Source organism: Macaca mulatta, chromosome 13, assembly GCF_049350105.2.
Source record: "Macaca mulatta isolate MMU2019108-1 chromosome 13, T2T-MMU8v2.0, whole genome shotgun sequence".
In the NCBI taxonomy this organism is placed as follows: domain Eukaryota; kingdom Metazoa; phylum Chordata; class Mammalia; order Primates; family Cercopithecidae; genus Macaca; species Macaca mulatta.
In genome coordinates, this window is record NC_133418.1 from 70342699 (window position 1) to 70361076 (window position 18378).

The following is an 18378-nucleotide window of genomic DNA, read 5'->3' on the forward strand; positions in this document are numbered from 1 at the left end:
GCCTCTTTTAATATAATTTTATGCTATAGAAAAAAACTTACCCCTTTATATTCTCCGTTGCTTTATCAGTTACATGTGAAGCTTCCAAAGTGATAGGCCAAATTTAGGGGACAGTATTGTATGATTCATTTAGACTCTCAGTTTCTTTTCTGGTTAATAGGATATCTGTTGTGGGTGGTGGTTGAGAATCTTGATGCTTGCTATACTGAAATTGTGAGTTCTTGTTAGCCACCATCATTCAGCCTGAATGTTCACTGTACACAGCAATATAGAAGGCATTAAGTAGCTCCAACTGAATAATGTTCACATTAACCAGAATTTTAAAAACTCTTTGTTGATAATATTTTATGGTTATATTGATCATCACATACATTTATTTCTAATTGCTGGTTCTTTTTAAAGAGTTTAATAACAAATTACTCAACTGTAGTAACAAATTATTCAGAGGATTTTATAATTCGACACAGACAACAGTATGTGAAAATAATTTTTAAATGGTTAACTTTATTTTATGTCTCGCCAAATAACATATGTCATATATGCTGTAATGTTCATTGAAATTAAAGATTCCATGAGACAAGTTTAAATTGTTCATACTAAATATTTTGTAATGACATTTTAATCTTAGCATACTACATTTTTGCTTGTTGAAAACATAGTTGAGTAAAATTATTTCAGTGTCAGACATTTTTAGTAACACAGTCGCTTAGCTTTCAGAACGGAAAGTTCCTTTTTCACCCTACTCTACTACTATTATTCTAGTATACATAGTCTTAAGAACATATAGTATCTATTGTGCAGTATAAGCATTACAATTTTTCTCTTCTATTAGTATCTAATACTAAAATTAGAGTATTCAAGTTTAGAGATGGTTTTTTCATTAGAAAAGTTTGTGCGGTCAATGCGAGAACTAGGGCTTCCAATCTTGCTCAGCCAGGACTTCCTACAAAAAACAGATAAATAAATCAAATTAGCATACAAAGTAAACATGGATCAGCTAAAATGATCCCACAGTAGGTATTAATGGGAGTTTACCTTTACTAAGCAACTTTTTGCATATATGTGATATTTAAATTTGTTTACATTGTATATAGCACTCTAAGAATACCACAGAGTATAATGTATAATTAAATATGGACAAAGAAAATCTAATAAATTAAGCACAGTCAATTCCTGATGATTTTATATTAGGGTTATCCCCCGCCCCCCAACTTAAAACACTCCAAGGCCACTGTTACCTAGCTCTTATACTCAAAACGATCAAAATATTTTTATAAGGAGCTTAGTAATAAAAACAATTTACTATTGTTTCCTCATTACTCAGCACGTGGTAGATGTTTCATATATTTATATATATGTAAATATATATATACACATATACACACACACATATATATGGTGAGAGAGATCCATACTAAAAGAATAAAGAAGAAACATGATTTTCCAAACACATTAAAGTAAGAAAAATTGCTCATCTACTTTTATCTATTCAAATACTGTTTCTTATCACAGATTAACAAAGCGATTGCATTAAAGGACAAGTTGAATGCTCTGAAATATTTTTCTGATTATTTAGTGCAATGGTTTATCTTATTAGTGATATCCATGTATTTAATTCATGCATTAGAGCACTTACCCAAGATGTTTCCTATATGGTTCGGGCCTATTATATATTGCTGATATCTCAGATAACACTGAGGACTTTCCAGAATCTTTCTACCTATTACTAATTAGTTGGGATGATAGATCTGTTGGGACTATGGGTTTATAAAATAGGGCTGTTTTATACAAATGATGGCTGTTATATCTGTTGCTGTTGTAGAAACATCCTATGAGTTTCCTCATATCCCCAAATTATTTCAGGTTGTGAAGCTAGGGCTGTATACAGCTATGCAGTATGATATGTGACAATCTTATATAACTTTAGATTTAAAATATTTTTTAGGTTAGCTGAAAATTCCTCTTAATCAGGCTATAGAAGAATTCCAATGATTCAAATTGCTATTGTGCTTTTTAACCCTTTATTTGGATCTTATTTGTGACAGTTTTACTGGCTGAGGTTAATTTAGACTTCTTTTTCTTTTTCTTTAGCTCAGTCAGTCGAAATCTTTAAAATGAAAATTTCATGTGTTGAAGGAAAAACTCAGTTCTTATGAAAAGGAGCTGATAGCTTTGACTTTACTAGTCACATCTTCTTGAAACCTCCTAGAAAAGAGATACCACAAATAATACTGAAACCTAAAATTTATTAAGCACTAACAACTTTTTTATTTGAGGGTGGGGGGACAGGATCTCACTTTGTCACCCAGGCTGGAGTGCAGTGGCATGATCATGGCTCACTGCAACCTTGACCTTCAGGGCTCAAGTTATCCTCCAGCCTCAGTCCCCCAGGTAGCTGGGACTACAGGCATGCATCACCACACCTGGCTAATTTTTTTGAATTTTAGTAGAGACAAGATCTCACTATGTTGCCTAGGCTGATCTCCTGGCCTCAAGCAATCCTCCCTCCTCAGCCTCCCAAAGTGCTGGAATGACAGGTGTAAGCCACTGCACCTGGCCAAGCACTAACAATTTGTTCGGCACTATGCTAAGTTCTTTACGTGTCTTTCATTCCACATATGAACCCTGTAAGTCATAGGCTATTATTGCCCCCAGTTATTGATGAGAAAAGAGAGACACTTAAGAGATAGTAACTTGCACAGGGTGGTTAGCAGAGTGGTTGTGAGGAGGATTCGGATTCTGAGTATATTTTGAAGATATAGTAAAAGTAGATTTGCTGACAGATTGAATGTGGGTGTGAGAAAAGGAGAGGAGTGAAGGATGACACCAGAGTTTTTGGTGTGAGTAACTAGTTGGATAGGGTTGTCATTTACTGAAATGGAGAGACTGTGAGAGGAGCAGATTTGGGGGAAGGGGAAGATCAGAGGCTCAGTTTTGGAATGTTACATTTGAGATGTCTGTTAGACATCCAAAGCGAGATGTTGAGTAGGCAGCTGGACCTACAAGTCTGGTTAGAGGAAATAAAATTTGGAATTTGTCAGCAGGTAGACAGTATTGAAAGCTATAAGATTGGCTGGGATCATCAAGAAAATGAATCTAGATAGAAAAGATAGGTCCAATGACTGTACTTTGGGGGTTCTCCAATGTTAAGTGCTCACGAAGCAGAGGAAGAACCAGAAAAGGAGGAGAATAAAGCATCCAGTGAGGTATGAGAAAAACTGGTGCCCAGGGAGCCCAATCAAGCCCTCAGGAAGTAGAGAGGGATCCACCAGGCCGATGCTGCTGGCAGGGCCAGTGAGGTGAGAAATGCAAACTGGCCATTGTGTTTAGCCACGTGGATGTCACCAGTGACCTTGGCAGGAGCAGTTGTGGTGGCATGAAAGCCATATTTGAATGGGCTCAAGAGAATGATAAGGGAGAAAATGAAACCATGGAATCCGAGACTAGGACTACTGGGCATTGGAACTGCAATGACTAATCCACCTGAGCTGATAACTCAATGTATTGACCTAGTTGAGATACCTGCCTGTATCTTGTCCTTAACATCAGGGACTTCTTCCCCAGCCGAAAGTACGGCCTGGAGGAATCTATGCCACTGATGGGGCGGATGGTCATGGTGTTGGGAGGCTGGGCTCTGCTTCCCCTGGGGGAGGATGGCCACTTTGTGTCATGGCTTCATATATGCTTCCCCTATTGCTAGGAACCACTCTGCTTGATCTGCCTCCTCAGCTAGGAGTGTTCTGGTCACCTGTCACTTGGCAGGCCCTGAGACCTCACTCTCAAGTGGTGTTTTTGCAGTCAGCCTTTGGTAAGTGTGGCTCAGGTCTAAAGAGGGCAGAACTAAGAGTTATCCAAGCACTAAAATAGTCACAAAATTTCACAAAATTTATGGCTGATGAGAATGTGTGTGAAATATACATATATACGTGTATGTATACATATACAGACACATGTGTGTATGTATACATACATATAAAATCACTCACCCTTAGTATCAGCGCCACCTAACAGTACTAGTTAATACAATTCAATAAATATTTAAGTAGGACTTTACGCAAGTCATTCTAGATGCTGGAGGGCATACATAGAGATTTAAAATGGAATTCCTTCCCTCAGTAACTTACATTCCAATAGAAGAGGCTGGAGAATAATAAAAATGGCCATAATGTTAAGGCAGAATATGATGGGCAGTGTGATTTATATTATACAAAGGGAGAAGCGAATTGGGGGGTTAACCTGGTCGAGGTTCTCACAGACATCTTGGTGACAGCAATGGCATTTGAGCTAAGTTTTAAAGAAGATATTAGTGTTTTTTCCCCAAATCTTAGAATGGGAAATGCCAATTTAAGCATGACAGAAAACCAAGAAGCATAGGAAAAATGTTGGTAATGTTAGCAAATTTTAAAAATTCAAAACACTTGAATGACTGGAAGAACGTCTTAAAGCCAAACAAACAGCAAACTGAAGAAACTTATTTGCAACTTTCTTACTATACAAACGGTACTTGAAAATATATGTATGGTATATGGTATATTACCAATATGTATGGCTGTGCAATAGAAAAATGTGCAAATAACACAAGCAAATGAAAGGGAAAGAAATATAAATAGCCAGTAAATAATATGTAAAAACATTCTTACTCATACGCATACTTTTTAAAAATACAAATAAAGCAAGAATAAGCCACCATCTGTCACTTATGGAATGGTAAGATTTAAAAACTTGATAACATCCAGTAGTGGCAGTTAGGGTGTAGTTAGGCAATGTAGAAAAGAGGCACTTTTCTACATTGGTGATGGGAGTGCAAATTTGTACAGCTTTTTGAAAGGGCAACTTGGTACTACCTAACAAATTATTAAATGTTCTCATCTTACAAACATACTGTCATAAGGAGGGTACCCTGGGATTCAGGCTCTGAGATGATTAGCATGAAGTTAATCAGGGAGTGCTGTCAGGTTTAACAACTTGTGGAAGGCAAGGAAAGGAAAGGAGACAAGACTGGACTGAGGGAGAAGCTGGGCAATGATGCAGTCTCAATGAAGACCTTGGCCAAGACTTAAGGAGCTCTGAAACTGAGAAGACCCTTCAGAGTTGTCTCAAGTTAAGGTGAGAGGACTGGTCTTTATATTCCCCACATTAACCCAGTCGTTAGAGGAGAGCTGCCCAGGGAAGAATACGTGAACTTTAGTGAGGTTACTTTCTTCTGCTGAGGCAATTCCTGAAGAAGGCTGATGGCTAAGGGCCATCTTCCAGCAGCACTCCTGGCATCTGGGGGACTGAATCCTTCAATCTTGAAAGGGAATCCGAGTGGTAGATCAGTGTCCTTTACACATACTCTCATAAGAAGCCAAAGAGAATGAATTGAAGATTCAAGCAAATGAGTGGTAATTGATGGAACAAGGCCCAGAGCAGTCAGAAGAAACAGGATCAAGAGATGAGTAGACTCATTTGGTATAGAAAAGAGGACACATTTTCTCTGTATGGAAGAGAAGACAGTAGATTTTAAAAACTAGAGAGCAATTTGGATAGGAAGAGGCATTCACATGAGATAGCTTCCATTTTCTCAGTGTGTGGGAGATAAGGTAATTTACTGAGAATAAGTGGGGTGGAGGAAGAGTTGAAGGATTGAATAAAGTGAAAAGGTGTAATAATCGCTAAAAGAGTTGACAAATGTTAAAGGAATTGTGAAAGAGCAATGAGGATCCTTAAAGTTAGTCTAGGTGACCAGAGACCTGCAAACACACCTGCCTGCAATGCAGTGTGCTCGTCAGATGCCTGTCCTGCAAGCAGGGTCCAAACCAGTGGGGCTTGGGATCAATGCCTGGGCCAGAGTTTTTTCAGTAGGGACAATCCATTTCAGAGGGCAGATTTAACAATTCAATCAGATGTTTCCTGGAGTGGGTGAAGGAGTGTGAGCCTCCCTATCCACCAATCTGCAATGGATTTCTCTTTCGCCCTACTGCTGAGCTGTGGTCTCAGGCTTTTTTTTTTTTTTTTTGAGACAGAGTCTTGCTCTGTCACCCAGGCTGGAGTGCTATGGTGCAATCTCGGCTCACTGCAATCTCCACATCCCAAGTTCAAGCAATTCTTCTGCCTCAGCCTCCTGAGTAGCTGGGATTACAAGCATGCGCCACCATGCCCAGCTAATTTTTGTATTTTTAGTAGAGACAGGGTTTCACTGTGTTGGTCAGGCTGGTCTCAAACTCCTGACCTCGTGATCTGCCCGTCTCGGCCTCCCAAAGTGCTGGGATTACAGGAGTGAGCCACAGCACCCAGTCGGTCTTAAGTTTTCTAGGGTGACCATTGCATCTGGGAGCCTCTGATGTTGGTATCTTGATATCTTTTCCCTTGGACTGGTCATATTCTCTAGGCAAGATACACCCTATTTCCTGCCTAGAAGCTATGCGTCTGGTTATATGTGCCCTGAGAATCTGGGAAGAAGGTTAAGGCCTCAACATGCAGGGATTAACTTTTGATAAATCCCTGTCTTCAGCACTGCATCATTTTCTTAACTGTGTCTATAAAAATGAAACTCTGGCTGGGTGTGGTGGCTCACACCTGTAATCCCAGCACTTTGGGAGGCTGAGGCAGGTGGATCAGTTGAGGTCAGGAGTTCAAGACCAGCCTGGACAACATGGTGAAACCCCATCTCTACTAAAAAATATAAAAATTAGCTGGGAATGGTGGTGTGCACCTTTAATTCCACCTACTCAGGAGACTGAGGCAAGAGAATCGCTTGAATCTGGGAGGCAGAGGTTGCAATGAGCCGAGATCGCGCCACTCCACTCCAGCCTAGGTGACAGAGTGAGTGAGACTGTCTCAAAACAAATGAACTCTGGCTTCTGCCTGAGCAGGCAGGGCAGCTGCTCTCCTGTTTGACATGGGGGACAACTGCTTAGTAAGCAGATTTGGTATCAGTACTCTTATTTTTAGCCCCACCTTCATGCCCACTTCCAGAGGCCTGAGCCTTGAGGGATTTCCACTGTGTTAACTGGACCATTTTTCTGCTTTGGAAGCCTGTAATGCTTACAATCAAATTTGCATTACCACCTGCTCATGTGTTTTCTAGTTTCCAAAGTTTTATTGCTGTAGCTTTATCTCCCATTATTTGTCCTTGTGGATGTTTTTAAGTGTTTTAAAAACCATTTTTACTGATATTTAAGTAGGGTTGAGGAGGGAGCAGAGGCAAATGCATGTGTTCAAAATATGCCATCTTTATATGAAAGTATGGCTTTATCCTTTATATTTAAATCTTTCATACATCTGGAATTATATGATTGCCTTATATGAAAAAGATGTCTTAATTTTGAATAGACATTTCCCCCAGCATCTTTTACTAAATAACTTATCCTTTTCTACAGATTCCAAATGTAACTGTTATCTTACACTAAATTTGTGCATATGCCTGAGTCTGTTTGTCGGCATTCTATTTGACCCCATTGACATGTTAATCCCTAAACCAGTACCAAACTATTCTAATTATTATAGTTTTAGAATATATTTTAATGTCCATTAGTCCCTATACCCTCACCTCATTATTCTTCTAGTTTTAAATGTCCTTTTTTGTGTCATACATTCTATCAGTATAATTTTATCCAATCCTTTCACATCCCCTTTTAAATCTAAAAATAATTTGAAGAGAAGTGGCAATTCTAACATTTGTCATCAAGAGTGAAAATTTTCTCCAGTTTTGCTCAAGTCTTTAAGTTTCTCACGAAAATTTTATAGTTTGTTTAATTCAGGTCCTGTGTATTTCTTGATAAATTTATACTCAGTTATATTTTTCTTGCTATTTTGAACAAGATGCTTTTTAATCATTATGCTTTTAAACAAGATACAGGAAAACTGGTGATGTCTTATATTGTAATCAGATGCCTTACTGAACTCCTTTAGTAGTATAATAGTTTTTCTCTTTCTTGGGGTTGCTAGGTAAACCACCCCATGTATTTTTCCTGAATTATTTTCCCCAAATTCATTCTGCTAGTTCATTTTACCACATTCGCTGGACTGCATAATTTTTTTGTTTGTTCATTTTTTGTTGTTGAGATGGGGGTCTCACTTTGTCACCCAGGTTGGAACTCAGTGGCACAATAATAGTGCACCATAATCTCGAACTCCTGAGCTTCAGCAATCCTCCCATCTCAGCCTCTCAAGTATCTGGGACTACAGGAATGAGCCACCATGCCTGGCTAGTTAAAAATTTGTGTGTGTGTGTGGAGATGGAGTCTCTGTATGTTGCCCAGGCTTGTCTTAAACTCCTGGCCTCAAGTGATCCTCCCACCTTGGTCTCCTAAAGTGTTAGGATTACAGGTGTGAGCCACTGCACTCAGCCACATAATTTCAAATCTCTTAGGCTATCCAGCCAGTTTGACTACTTGCGTTTCAGAAAATTTCTATAGTAAGTGTGCAAAGAAAGAAAGAAAAAACAGGAACAGTGTTCACCTACCCAAGGAGCCAACACAACCATAATACACTGCTCTGGTTCCAGCATATTTTACCTATAAGTTTAGTTTACTCAATAAATATTGAATGGATGGATGGGTAGGTGGATGAATTATATTTGCTTGAATGTCCCATTCAAGCAAGTGTTAATTGAAGTCTGGTATTTCTGCGATAAATCTGAATCAGTTTTGTGTGCATGTATCTTTCAGGTATTTCTATTTAAGAAGGGTGGTCCACTGATAAGCTTACACAAACAAAACAGAAGGTTCAACTAGTAAAAATGAAAGGATAATAATGTAAACTAGAAACTTCTGTTGATAGAAGTCAGGTTGTTTGATAACCACGTGTCCCACTTCACTCTAATATATTTTACATGCTTATGTAAAGGTTTTGAAAATGAAACTAATTTTTGTAAAGTCTAATTTTATTCCTTTACAAAAATCACGTTGCTTTTAATTATGAAGTAACAATATAAGAGGAGATTTCACTATGGATGCATTTTTTCTATGTTTGATGAGGATCATAGACAGTGGTGAAGACAATTTTTTATGGAATGGAAAAGGACAATGATCTTGGGTGTATTACTTTTAATTATCCCTCAGGCCACCTTTGCATTAAGAAATAAATAAAACACAGTGCTGATAAATGTTAAATGACCAAGGAAAAATCTATTTGTGTAATAAACTAACTGTGCTATATTTTTTGTTCCTATACAGGCAGTCACTAACTACTAGTCCCCTCAGGGTTTCCACAGCATTCTCATCCTTTAGTACAGATGGCACATATTTAGCCATCAAATACAGTAAGCACCACACATTTTTTGCTTTGGAAGCCAGCAGAGAGGCCAGCTGTGGCCTTCTAAAATGCACTTAGGTTTCTACCGTTTTAGGGCCTCCTCTTTGACTGCCCCTATGTGAAAACGGCCCCACCCCTACTCTGTTGCGTGCATCCTGACAGTGATCACATTCTGTAATTGCTGTGTTTATGTCATTGTCTATGTGTTTATTATATGCCTCTTCCACAATATAATGCAAATTCTAAGAAGGTGGCAGGATCAGGCTGGGTGCCGTGGGTCATGCTGTAATTCTAGCACTTTGGGAAGCGGAAGCGGGCAGATCACTTGAGGCCAGGAATGCGAGACCATCCTGGTCAACATGGTGAAACTCTGTCTCTACTGAAAATACAAAAATTAGCCAGGCATGGGGGTGGGTGCCTGTAATCCCAGCTACTTGGGAGGCTGACGTACGAGAATTGCTCGAACTGGGGAGGCGCAGGTTGCAGTGAGCCGAGACCACGCCACTGCACTCCAGCCTGGGCGACAGAGGGAGACTCTGTCTCACATACACACAGAAAGAAGGTGGCAGGATCGGTCCTACTATTAGATTCCCAACAGCTAGCGTGATGCCTGCTGATAGTGGGTACTCAATAAATACATATTCATAAATATGTACAATTATAGGTCAATTACAAATAAAATAAAACTTAAAAAAGAAACATCCCCCGACCCCGAAGAAATAAATGTATATTGAATGAATGAGCCTTTGTCATCTGCCTGCCTTCTTCAGGTCTATAGCTTCCATGCGTGGTAGGAGGGCGATTTCTAGGCACCTATACCGTCCACACACAGAAAGGAACCCTGAATGCTACTTTTTAACTCTTTGATTTTTATCTCACAAAAAACAAAACCCTCACTTTTTAAAATACTCTGCAAGTTAGAGAAATATTTGCTCTTATTACAGAAACTCATAAAATATTTTATTCATGGTAGTCCCTTCTGAAGAACACAAGCAATGACTATATTCTTGCTCTTAAAGGACATTGGAGACCTATGGATTCAGGGACCTAGTGACCAGAATAGAAACAGGTGAACCAAGATTACTTGTGCAATTGGTTCATTTATCTGTGCCAGCCCCCAATATTATTGCATGTTTTTGTGCTTGTGAGTGAGTTTATTCATTACATAAATATACATGGTAACTGGCTTTACTCAGAGTTCAAGGTAATTCTTACAACACCACAAGAGGGCCAAGTCCATCCTGCAAGCCGAGTCACATGACATGCCATCAGCTTCTGTCAAGTCCAGTGCACAGCTGTATATGCTCAACTATATAGTATAAAAATCCTTAGACATTTTTTCTTAGTATCTCAAAGATGTGCAAACATCTATTGTACTTATTGTATTAACTCAGGATATTTTACTCCTTTTTTTTTTTTTTTTTAAGAGACAGGGTCTTACTTTGTCACCCAGGCTGAAATGCAGTGGTATGATCATGACTCACTCTGGCCTCAACCTCTTGGGCTCAGGGGATCTGCCCGCCTCAGCTTCCAGAGTAGCTGGGACTATAAATGTGTGCCACCACATCTGTGTAATTTAAAAAAAATTTTTTTTGTAGAGATGGGATCTCACTATGTTGCTCAGGCTGGTCTCAAACTCCTGGCCTTACTCACATCTCCCACCTCAGCCTCCCAAGAGCTGCAATTACAGGAGTGAGCCACCACGCCCAGCCTCAAGATTTTTAAAGAGGAGAATCCTTTCTTTCAACATAATCTTGCACAAAGGCTTCATACTTACAGTAGACAAGTTTTTCTCTGAAGCAAGGGGATGGTTGGGGCCATATGTGTGTACCCGTGTGTATGTCCACCTGCAGCTACCACCCCGCCTAGCCCTCTTGCTTCTCCAGTTGTACTGCAAGCACCTCTGAGGAATCCCAAGGGTTCTGAGGAACTCCATTTGAAAACTGCCCTATTAATCTAACACTAAGCAAAACTATAGTGGAGTGGAATATATGAAGAATTCACCCTGTGTAGAAATGGAAATCAACATAGGACTGTCTTTTCTATAATTCGAGTCAGTTAGTATTTCCTGTGTAGTAAGCTCCTGGGGTAATATTAAAAATTCCATTTAATATCCTTGTCTGAAACAGAGGTGAAATTAAAGCACTAGAAAGCTAACACTATCAATAATTCATAGTAGTTCTATTTCCTGGGACTAAAGGGGGGTGGCATAATCCTTTCAGATGTCTCTTCAGCACCAGTATGAAATGAAGACCACAGCAAGAAAGGAGACAGTGAAAGAAAAAAAAAGACAGATAATGAATTAAAAGCTAATGTGATGCATGTTGGAAAATACTGAGTTGCCTGTCATTTCAGGCTTTTAAACTAGCATTAATAATGGAAGGATAATGGATAATATATAAAATTTTTGCCATTCTCCTTTCTTTAACAAGTTTCCTTATTCAGTTACATGTGGGCAAATAATACCATAGACTCCTTTATTATCAAATGTTTTAATGTCTGAAATATTTGTCAGATATGTAGCCCACGATTAGTGAGTTCAGTGATTATCCAGGGAATCCTAGAGCATCCATAATTAACCTAAGACCCAGATTCCTCATGTTTAAAATGATGATACTGCTACTCAACCCACTAAACTATTGAAAGGATTAGAGAGAATGTATGTAAATCACTTAATGCAACATCTGGTCATTAATAACTATGATTACAGTGTAATTATTTTCTGCCTTTGCCAAAGATGGTAGACAGCCTGTTTAGCAAGCTCTGTGACCCTCAGAGTCACATACTTCCAGTGCATCTCCACTAGTAAGACCTGTTGGTCTTGGCAGAGGTGCTTCTCATCTTGCAGTGGAAAATGACCCATCATTCAACCTCTTCGGCTGGGTGAGAGTCTGGAAGAGCCACTGAGGTTTGAGCTATGCCCAGGATTCTGAGAACCAGTTAATTGAATCAAAGGGCCTGGGAGCAGAGACGGCAGAACAAGTGAGGGGATGACTATAACCTGTAACTTCCTTGCCGCACCACAGCTTCTAGGTCAACACAGTGACAGATATCCTCTTCTTTCTGTTTTATTTGGTGGAACAGAATAGGTGCCGGCACAGTGGTAATGGATGGAAGTAGACTTTAGAGTCAGTGTGCTTAGGTGTGAGTCCAGCTACTACTTCCTGGTTGTGTTGGACAAGTTTCTTAAACTCTTAGTGCCTCATCTGTAAAATGAGGAGTATACTGCCTACCTCACAGAGAGTTGCTGTGAGGATTAAATAAAATAATCTGTAAAGTGTTTAACACTGTGTCAGGAAAACAGTAAATGTTCAATTTTAAGCTAATGTCAGGGTATAGTCAGGGTACAGTAGCAGGTAACTAAAACCACCTTAGCTACTTTAGAATGGAATTTAATATAGGGAATTAGGCACTTACAAAATAATTGGAAGAACTGGAATAAAAAATCTAGATTGGGCCTGTTGGAGCAACTCTGCAGAATTGACTGCTAAAGTATAAATGTTAAAACTGTGATTCTCATACAAGTATAAAATGACAAGTCACAAATATTTAATACACTAACTAATAAGGGAATCTGTAAGATGTTAAGTCCAGTTCAAAGGAGAATTCAGAGATACATACACAATCAGAAATGTTTAAATCAACTGGTTAATAGATGCAAAACTGGCGAAAATTCTACAGGACAGCACTGTCCGACTGAACCATAATGCAAGCCTCATCTGTAATTTAAATTTTCTAACAGTCATATTTTAAAAAGTAAAAATAGTTAAAATTAATTTTAATAATATATCTTTATTTATTAATTTAACCCACTCTATCCAAGATATAATTACTTGAAGATGTAATCTATATAATACATACAATTAATGAGATATTTTTACATACTTTTTCATACTGAGTCTTTGAAATATGGTAGATATTTTATACTTATAAGACATCTCAATTCAAACTTGCCACATTATAAGAGTTCAATAACTACATAGCTAGTAGCTTTATTATTAGACCACGTAGCTTTAAGGCAGTAAAAATAATGTTTGGGATTATCTTTTCTTCAGGGCAAAAATCAATTTTATATCTACCAAAAATAAAATTTGTTTTGCTATGGATAAGAATTGTTTGTGGCTGGTCCTGCTGGTAATTTCAGCACTTTGGGAGTCCAAGGCAGGAGGATTGCTTGAGCCCAGGAGTTTGAGACCAGCCTGGGCAACAGAATGAGATCCTGTTTCTTTTACATTCAAATAAAATTAAAAAGTAAGAAACAAAACTATTTGGATTTCTATAGCTTGCTGCAAATAAATTTCTACCTTACAGAGTTGTAAAATAGTGTAGTTAATAGGAAGTCACCAGTGCACACCCCTGTAGAATTAGAAAATTCCTAAAGTTTCTACCAGACAATATTAGAATTCTCCTGGAAGACACTGCCGATCTCTATGATCTAATTTCAAGCCTTGGACAAGTTTTCCTGATAGGCCTATTAGGGGAATCAGGAGACTGCCAGGAAAAATATTGAGTTTATGAATATACTACCCTATCAGTCCAGGTATCAGGAAGGCACTACCAGAATTGTTGGCCCCAGAGCCACATGGGTAGATCCTCACACCAGCTAAATGGATGCCTCACGCACTGCTGCCTCTCTGTCCACTGAACTCGGTTCCAAATTCAAATTTCACAGGAATACCTCTGATTAATAATGACTAAATCATATTTGAGACCCTTGCTGCAAAGGCAGTCAGGAAATGTAGCTCCTAGCTCTCCAGGGTCTGCAGTACATGAAAGATCCCAGAAGGAGTTTGGAATAGAGGTCGACCAAGCCAATATACCACATCTTCTGCAGCCATTATTCAGTTAAGAGCTTCATGAAATTCTTCACTCTGGGATTCAGAGGAATTATATTTTTTTGCTGGTCTGTATGGTGGCCACACTTATGTGGACCCTTTCTGATAGGGTTCTCAGCACTAGAACAGCATCCTGAGGAACACTAACATTGAAGGGTCAGGTGCAGAAGGAGAAGGCAACAGAGGACGTGTAGAAGGCATGACCAGAGAAGAGGGAGATGATAGCCACCAGTGTGTGCTGTTAGGAAAACCCAAGGTATGAGGTATTTTAAGAAGGGAGCAGTCAGTGTCCAAACGCTGCTGGGACCCAGGTAAAATAACTGAAAAGTGCTTTGGGGACCTCAGCAAGCTCAGCTTTAGTGAAGTGGTGGGGGTGGAAGCTAGATTTGCATGGTTTTAGAGTGAGAGGGAAGTGAAGAATCAGAGACAGCAAGAATAGATCATCTTTCGAGCTGTCTGCCTGTGAAGGAGAGGAGAGAAAGCAGCTGTATACATCTTTATGGTTCTGTTCTTGGCAAGGCAAGCCTGCCTAGATTTTGAATTCAATGCCTTCCAATATTTACGAGTGCCTTTGTCTCAGAAGAGCAATATTTGAGGAAGATTGCTTTGACGCCCAGTCTGGGATGTTCTCTCTTCCAGTTATGTTAAAATCGACTCCTACGTGAAGGCAAATGAAAAATGAGTTGGCCAGACACGCCTGCGTTTTCACCCTCACCCTGACCTCTCTACCTCCCGGCAAAAATGCTCCTAAACAAATTGAGTTGGGGCTGGGGGATGCCGTTATCTGATAGAGAACTACTAGATAATTTACTGCCAAACTGTGGCCCACTCATAGCAGAGGTCATTATTTTAGGCATCACTTAAGCTTTGTTCCTGGCTCTATTTTATGTCCCCACCCTTGTTTTTATCCCTTTTCCATTTTAAATGTACACGCTTTTGTTTAATACACGCTTACAAATCACTTTAAATCCTGCTGGGAACACAGCGAGGCACAAACATAAAAAACTGTGTGTTATCCCTGCTTGCTGATACTCTTTCTTTGATTTTATAATGGAAATAGTAGGGGTGGGGGAAGAGATTTATTTAAGGAGTTTTGCTTTACAGCGGACTTTGCTAGATACCTTTTCATTAAAGTGAGGCATGCAACGTTCTATGGTCATAAAAATCATGTCTTCAAGGCATCAGTCTCTGTGGCTATGGACTCGGGGACCAAGCCAGGCAGCCGGGGCCTCACCCGGGGAAGCTTCAGGCTGCATCGATCGCGGGGCACCCACCGGCTCCGACCTCTGCGCAGAGGGGAGAGTGCACGGCCTCAAAGGGAAATTCATAAAGCGTCACCCTGACAGGCCTGATTCAATTTGCGCACAACTGAGTCAAAAGAATAGTGCGAAGGTGAGATGGAAAGGCGGCTAACGACACAAGAACCGCTAGATGAAGAGATGTGCTAGATGGAAAAGGAGAAGCAAAAATTACATTTTAATGGAAAGACGACTGTTCGGCTGTGTGTTAGACGCTGGCGGTGTTGAGCATATTACATGTGGTTAACCCTGAAGATGGGGGCTCTCAGAATGCCTTTAAATATTTGACAAGAATCAAAAATAATGAAGCCCTTCTTTATGGACATGTCTCATCGTTAGGGAAATGGCTATCTTTTGAACCTCCCAGGACTGATTTTTTTTTTTTAGATTATCTTATGTGACTCAGTTCATAGGAGGCTCATGATGGGAGGTAAGAATGCCATAGTAATGTTTTAGTTCATAGGTGGCTGCCTGTAAATGGCACTTTTATATGATAATATTTTCAATATTTTTTTGGCACAAATGTGTTAAATGCTCACAAAAATGCAGTCTGTTATGTAGACAGAGATGATCATAAAAAACGTTTTCCTTTTTGTACTCATAAAAATATGCCAGCATATTTTTTTTTTTTTACAAAAATATAAAACAAAAGAGAAGGTGAGGAAAAAACATGTATCTTCGTAACAATCACTGCAGGTTATAAAACAAAGTCATTGCTGAATCCCAATAAAGGTGTTTCTGCCTGGATTTTGAAAACTAAAATTGGGTATAGAATTGTCAACCTAGTAACAAAGAATGTAAACAGCGTGGGCCTGTTGCTTGACTTAAATCTGCTGTACTTTTCATAAATAAGTCTAAGTTATTAACAGCTTGGTGAATTTTTGACAAATAAGAGGACATCATCAATATATCTAAGTTGCCTATCTAGTGGGAGGTGACAAAGTAGAAAGAAGGAAGGATGAGAGGCTGAAAGGAAGAGGAGAGAAACATTTCATGGAAGAGGTTGAGAGACATGTAATTTGACTCTAAGGTGTGCTTAATTTTGCTGACACCATTAATGATCAAAGAATATCTAGCAAGCAGAATCAAAATGTAATTTAACTTCATTATATTATATCTCCTTCTTTTGAATTGAAAGCTACTTATATAATTGATAACTGTCATTCTTTAGTTTTCCAAATGACTTTTAGAAGATGAGGTGGCTCTATCTTGGGATATAAACCCAAATTCACCAGAGTGATAATTTGGCTATGAATAGAATTAAAATCTGAGGTCACAGAAGTTACAACCATGAAACTAAAGCTGGTAGGTGGGTCCTGCTGTGGAAGAAACTGGACTCCCTGAGATTGGGTCTAGAAAGTGCAGTTTGGACTTGGCAATCATCCAAATAAGGCCTCAACCATTGGGAGCCTCTTCTAATTACATACTATTTCCTGCTACAGCTAATGTACATCACAGAAAGAAAAAAACTAGTTAGCAGCTTCCTGTAGGATCCTAAAAGGCACTGTTAACATCAGAACATCGGTGGAGTTGCCAAAGCTCTTCACTGGTCAAGGAATTGATCCTAAAAGCTTTCTGTGGAATGATCAAGTTTAGGGGAACAAACACAAAATTTCATAGGAGATCAATTTATAAACTAGAATACCATGCATCATTTATAGTAGGCAAATATATCAGCCGTTTATAACCTAATTTTCCTTTTGAGGGAAATGCACTAATGAGACAATTACATTAGACTGTTCTTTGTCTAGCCTAGGTGAAACTTGGCCTAGAGAATATGTATTATTAGAGTATCCTTTTCCCCAGGAAGCACTGAAGAAACAGCAATATGGCCCACCTTCTTAAAAACTACAGCACCCACTGCTTTTCACTTAACAAATCACTACCTTAGACAAGTTAATGAGGCTATAGTTTTCTTTTTAGTTGCTTTGTTCCTATATGGAGGATATGCCTTGGTCACCTCCATTATGCTGAAACACATTCCATGCAGTCTGTTTCTAGGGTAAAGAAATGGGAAAGCCTATCACTTCATCGTACTATCTTCACAGACCGCATCTTAGGCAGCTTGCTGTGAAACAGGTGGTTTTGTTTCCAATTTGGAAGGCAACAGGTCTGATATTTTCCCTGGATAGAGGCAAGGTGAAGGGAACAAAGCCCTCTCTAAACTGTGGCTACACGAGTGGCAGGCAAGTGCAAGAATGCGCCTTTCCCACAGAGGGAATTAACCCATAGGGAATGACTGAAAGGGTCATTATGTTCTCCAAGACAATCAAGGAAGCAGCATAGAGAGTCAACATGCTGATTAGGGAATGTTCCCATTACTATGAGTGCTGTTCAAACTACCTTCACACCTAGAGATAACAAACACTGTTTATCCTGCTTAAAGTCTGCAAATTGGGCAGGGATCAACAGGGAAAGCTTGTCTCTGCCACACTTGCCAAGAGCAGCTCTGAGGCTGAGGAATAACTGGAATCACTTACAAGTCTGGCAGGTGATGCTGGGAAAACTCAGTCAGCTGGGTTCTGCAACTGCTCCAGTTCCTCAGTCGTCTCCCTCTATCCCTACATGACCTCTTCAGCATGATGGCTTCAGAGTAGCCAGACATTTTGTGTGTTGTCACAGGGCTCCAAAGGCATCTCCAGTAGGGCCAGGCAGAAACTGTACTGCCTGCTCTAACCTAGTCTTGGAAGACACTCAGTGTCACCTCTACCACATTCTATGAGCTTGATGTCACTCACTAAGACTGGCCCATGTTCAAGGGGAGGGAAATTAGATCCCACCTACTGTGGTCTGAATGTATCCCCCAAATTTCATATGTTAAAATTTAATTGCCAGTGTGATAGTATTAAGAGGTAAGGCACTTAGGAGGTAATTAAGTCATGAGGGGGAGCCCTTATGGATGGGATTAGCCACTTACAAAAAGGGCTTGAAGGAGTAAGTCTGTTCCTTCCATTCCTTCCATCTCTTCTGCTAAGAGGTGATAGAGTTAGCCCCCTCTGCAGTAAACA

At 39.5% G+C, this 18378-nt stretch overlaps 1 protein-coding gene across 1 annotated transcript in view; it reads right to left on the reverse strand.

Moving 5' to 3' along the window:
- Positions 1-487: 487 nt before the first annotated feature.
- Positions 488-18378, reverse strand: part of ACYP2 (acylphosphatase 2) — a 195471-nt gene continuing 177580 nt past the window's right edge. The window contains exon 4 of the mRNA XM_001114543.5: positions 488-943. Coding sequence (XP_001114543.1) covers positions 829-943 — 115 coding nt within the window. The 3' untranslated portion in view covers positions 488-828. The remainder of the gene's footprint in view (positions 944-18378) is intronic.